The 5,101-nt window shown below is 49.5% G+C and overlaps 1 protein-coding gene across 1 annotated transcript in view; it reads left to right on the plus strand.

Moving 5' to 3' along the window:
• Window positions 1-862: 862 nt before the first annotated feature.
• The window catches only part of KCNA4 (potassium voltage-gated channel subfamily A member 4), a 6,650-nt gene continuing 2,411 nt past the window's right edge, over window positions 863-5,101 (plus strand). Inside the window, exons 1-2 of the mRNA XM_006753943.2 lie at window positions 863-1,264; window positions 4,214-5,099. Of these exons, the coding sequence (XP_006754006.1) occupies window positions 4,993-5,099 (107 nt within the window). The 5' untranslated portion in view covers window positions 863-1,264; window positions 4,214-4,992. The remainder of the gene's footprint in view (window positions 1,265-4,213; window positions 5,100-5,101) is intronic.

A 5,101-nucleotide genomic window follows, 5' to 3' on the forward strand; every position in this document is an offset into this window, starting at 1 on the left:
TGGTGCGTGGCCCCTCCCGGGGAGCAAGAGAGGTGCGGGGAGCCGTGGTCACCATCTGAGCTTCTGGTTGTGTGCCTTAAGTTCGCACTTCTCACCGCTATCCTTTCTTTTGGTGTATTCGTGGGAATTGCAAATTTACATCCAGGTCCAGGGGCATGCCACGCGCCTAATAAACAACCTGGGAGTCCATCCAGGGTGTGGCTGCCGCCCTGGGCTCACTCGCCTGTCTCCTGGGTTACAACAGTTTTTGTTGTTTAAGTGAGGTGGGTGAGGTTAGAGATCCGACCACTACGCAGAAGTCATATTTCTTTTTTTGTAGCAACAGGTTCACGGAGGCCTCCTCCGCTCCTTCCAAAGCCTCCCTCCCTCCCCACCCGTGCGCAGCCTTTAGCTTGGGCCTGATTCCTCCTCTGGGTGGAACACATATAAAGTCCATCTCCTCGTGCCCTGGAGTTGGACCCGCGATTTGAGGCGGACAAACTCTGTGTCAGGGGGGCGGAGACTGAGGGGTCTGGCCACGCTCGCAGGTGTTGCCTGGGCTCCGGGCCCGCGGCTCCCGCCAGCAATGCACCCGGACCCCCAACCCCACAAGCCCGTTAGAGGGGTGGGGGTGCCATGGGAGCTGTAGCGACAGCGGGACAGGGAGAGAAGACGCCCAGAAGCACCCTGGTGTCAAGGCTGGACCTCCCGATCTCTCTTGGGGCTCCGGCTCTGTCGCCTGGAACCACATTTTAGCTCCAAAGGACATCTCTCCCTCCGGGATTAGCTCCTCGCCGCCGGAGCGACAGCCAGGGGTTCCTGGAATGGTTCCCAGTCTTTCCCCCAGCCTCGGCACCTGGGGGAGGGGGGACTGGCACTGCAGCCAGCGCGAGAGGGAGAGCGATGGATGTTGGAGGAGGAATCCGGGCTTAACAAGTGATTGCTGCTGTCTAGGATTTTGTTCTTTTTCTGGGGAACCTTGACGTCCTTTCCCAGGCAAGCCCTCCTGTGCGGAACTCCAGTGGAGCCAGAAATCTTGGGGGGTCTTCCCGGGGCAGCCCCGATCAGCACACCTGCGCTCCTGCAGCGAGGACTCTGTGCCCCCCTGGCCAGGCAACAGAACTTGTTCCGTGGATATTTTGGAGCCTCCACCTGCCACCCAGGCGTGATTCCTCCCACCCCCAGGATCGTTCTTCCCCTCCTCCAGCTGTTGCAGCTTGAGGGGGGAAAGCAAAACCAGCCGCGGAATTGTCTTTATGTTTATTCTGGACCCCTCCTGGGAAGGGTAAGTGTGATGCCTCTCGTATCTTTCTTCCCTTTCCCACCTTTGGCTGTAAAGAAGCAGTGGACATTTGAGGGACAAATAATATCGGGAATGTGACAGAAGGGCATGAATGGAAGGCGGTTAAAAATAAACCAGGAGGTGGGAGAAGGGAGGTGCAGATGCTGCGCGGCGCTCCGGGGGGCCAACAGTTGTTATTTTCTCCATCTCAGGGATGGGGTGCATGCGCCCTGCTTCATGTGCCCGAGCGCGAACCCAGGACTGGAGGCGAGGGCGCGATTAAAGATGTCGTTTCCCAGCGAGGTGGTATTTAGATTTAGCATCGCTCTGCCTCATCCCAGACTCACCGGTTCCGTTCCTGTGGGAACAGCTGGTGGACGGGTTTGAATTGCTGCCTCTCCCAACACTTGGATTCGCGAGCATTTTCTGAGCATTTGAGCAACACACAGGGACTGTACAAATGGCGTGCGTTGAAGTGTGTTATTTCTCACGGTTGTTAGCCTTTCTGATTCTCTCAATCTGTCCTCTCCCACCCCCCTCTCCCTCTCTGGTAAGGTTTAGGTACCACCCTAACACAGCTGTGGAAATTAGCCCTGAGACACGAAAACACCCTTGTTGTTGGGAGGTGGAAGGAGGAGAGACAGGATGCGTGGCTGCTGTTGGGGGGACCAGGGAATTGGTAGTCTGCAAATCCTATTAGTTTGATGGTGTTAAAGAGGAAGGGAAATTTTCCTGCAAAGTGTCCCTCATAAAGGCTCCTGGGAGTTGGCTTGGCTAGATTCTCCTCATGTGAATACCCTGGGGAGGAGGAGAGATTTTAAACCAGTCTGATTTGCTGGGTGGAAGGGTTTTTTTCTTTCTTTTTCTTTTCCCTTTTCCCCCCTTTTCTCCTCCTCTCCTTTTTCCTCTTTCTCTCTCTCTCTCTCTCTCTCTCTCTCTCTCTCTAAGATTAGGGATAGTGAGGTAGCTGGTAGCCAGTTAAAAGGAGGGTAATTTGCTTTTTGTAGGCTGGGGGAGTTGGATAAACCAAACCTAGCAAACCTAAACTAAAAATTAAGAAATGATTTGGTGGACAGCAAAAACAGAGCAGGTCTAGGTTTCTTGCAGAGTTAATGGTGAATGAGAAGACCCTCTAATTAATGACCTCCTGAAAGTCAGTTGGATGGGAGAGGGGTATACATAGTATACAAATTTATAGGCACTTTGGTCCTACTGGGGCTTTATTTAAATAGTGTGTTTTAAATGCTTGGAGGGAGTTGGGAAGTAACTGAGCAAACTCTCGAGCTATTTGGCCTGTGAAAGAACTTAAAGGATGTCAGCCTAACCCTCCACAGTGAAAACAGAGATTCAGAGGCCTCCTGAGGGTAAACATTTCAGAGTATGAGATGACGTTAGGGGGCAGGCAAAGGAAGAATGTCATTTGAGGCACCTTCACAGGTATATTTCCTGAGTGTCGTGTCCCAATCAAGCTTGCCTCTTACCCTAGGTGAATGTATTCTGACTGGGAAGGGATATATTTTTGCCACCTCCCTCCTTGTCACTTCATAAAACTCAGTGTGTTTAAGCTTCTAGGCTGATGGGATCCAGCAAGAAGCAAGCAGCAGGTGGTCAAGAGCCAAATCCCTCTAATGGCTCCAGAAAACCATTTCTCTTTTGCACCCCAAGTGCTTCCAGTAATAGAGGCTAGTAGATACCCTGAATTCTAACAGTCCTTATCCTCCCCAATTCTTGGGGCCACTCTTCTGCATTCTTAGAGACCCTATGGGATAGAATGAAAGAAGCAAGACAGACGGAAGATTGGGACAGGAGCTTTTATAGATTCTGGTGAAGGAGATGAGTTAGATGGACCTTGGGAAAGCTACACTAAGAGAGAAGGAAGGCCAGGGATACCAAGAGACAGTGGGGACAAAGCAGGCTGCAAGGAAGATGTGATCTGGAAGTGTTAGATTGGAAAGAGAGAGAGAGAGAGAGAGAGAGAGAGAGAGAGAAGTTGGGAGATTGGAGCTATGGATTAAATAAAAGGGGAGTATAATAGGCTGACAACAAAGTCCACACAAACTGGGATTTAAAACATAAGGAGCTAATCCCTTGAAAAGAGTGTAGGAGGAAACATTGAGATGAACATGGAGGAACTGCAAGGAGAGAAAATGATTATTAGAGAAGTGGAAACTGGGATTAGCTCCTAGACTGTGGGTGGCAGGGACATGCTTCAGGGAGTCAGGAAGTACCAACTTAATACAGGCCATTGGTGAGTCTCCAAATGCCCTGATGTCCTTGTACGCTATCCTTCCTCTACTTCAAACAGTGGTTTAAGGACATACACATTTGGTCGTGGATAGATAGATAATCAAAGCTTAGATTACTGTCATGTAATTAGTCACTACCAGTGTTTATTGATATCATTATGTACAAGTCAATGTGTTACTCGATCATCATCCACTATCTCATGTAATCCTTACAAAGGTGGGATGGGGAGTTTGCATTATCCTCAGTTTATAGACGAAGTGATTGAAGCTTGTTCAAGTGCTGGAGCCTGGATTTTAAAAAAGCAAACTGTTTTTCCGACTTCGCTAATCCTGAAGCAAGGCGGGTGAGGGGAAGGACACTATATTCAGAAAAATTTACGAGTGGAATTTTTTTTTAAATGCCTTAAGATCAGTGCATGATGGAAATAGCTATCAAGCGACAGCATTATTATTGTGGAATGATGAGAGTGACAAGAAAATAGACTGAGCTGAAATAACATCCAAAGAAGAAGGAAAGAAGGATGTTTAGTGAGAAGGAGATTTAACAACCTGCCCCGTGTTCCTTGGAAATTTATGGTTGCTTGGTGCAAAGGTTTGCTCGAGGACAAGAGAAAGAAGTGTATGTGAAGGAAATGCTCAGTTTGCTTTTTATGATTTTATCCTTCTCTTTATTTTTCTTCCATGCTTGTTTTCCTTCCTTTTTCAGGTGAAGTGCTTCCTCTGCATGATTTTAGCTGAAGGATACTCTGCGTTTTCTTGATCTCTATGGAGACCTCAGAGCTGGGTTTGCCCCTGCTGACACCTCATCTTGCACCTTCTCTACCTCCCACGGTCTTTGCCTCTGTTGATAGTTTGGCATTGCCCCTGGGTCCAGGAAGCCCGTGATGAGCTTAAGGGAAGAGCCTGGAGGATCATCCCGATAGGTGTGAGGGACAATGGCCGGATGTACGTCAAGTCTCGTGTTAACATGGGTTAAGCAGTCACTGGAAGGCAAGCGCTGAGACGAAAGGCTTATTTGCATTTTATTTAAATTTGATGGACCGAGCTTTGGACAGTTTCCATGGCAGAAAAATATATTCCATCTTCTAGTCACAACTGCTGGCTGTTGGAGACTTCCTGCCTTTGAATCTTGCAGCAGCATCACCAACCATATCCTAGATGTATTTCCAAATTTGAACACCCACCCCAAACAGGTGTCTGGGAGACCCGGACATTACCTGACTTAGGCTTGAGAGTGCTAGGCTGTTCACCTGGACCAGCCAAGCTCTGAAGAGCCATGTCGAATCCCCGGGAAGACAGAGCATGGGGCGTCCTGATTTAAAAACAGAAAATGCAAAGTTGGACTGAAAATACCCTCCGTCTTCCAAGCAATCTGCCTGAGGGTTCCAAACTTACCTTCATTTGGTGAGAAAGAAAAGAAAAGAGCTGCCCTATTTTCCTTTCTTCTTCTCCAGCCGGAACCAGCCATTTCCCCAAACCAGCACCATGGAGGTCGCGATGGTGAGTGCGGAGAGCTCAGGGTGCAACAGTCACATGCCTTATGGTTACGCGGCCCAGGCCCGGGCCCGGGAGCGGGAGAGGCTGGCCCACTCGC

Source organism: Myotis davidii, unplaced genomic scaffold (genome assembly GCF_000327345.1).
Source record: "Myotis davidii unplaced genomic scaffold, ASM32734v1 scaffold330, whole genome shotgun sequence".
NCBI lineage: Eukaryota > Metazoa > Chordata > Mammalia > Chiroptera > Vespertilionidae > Myotis > Myotis davidii.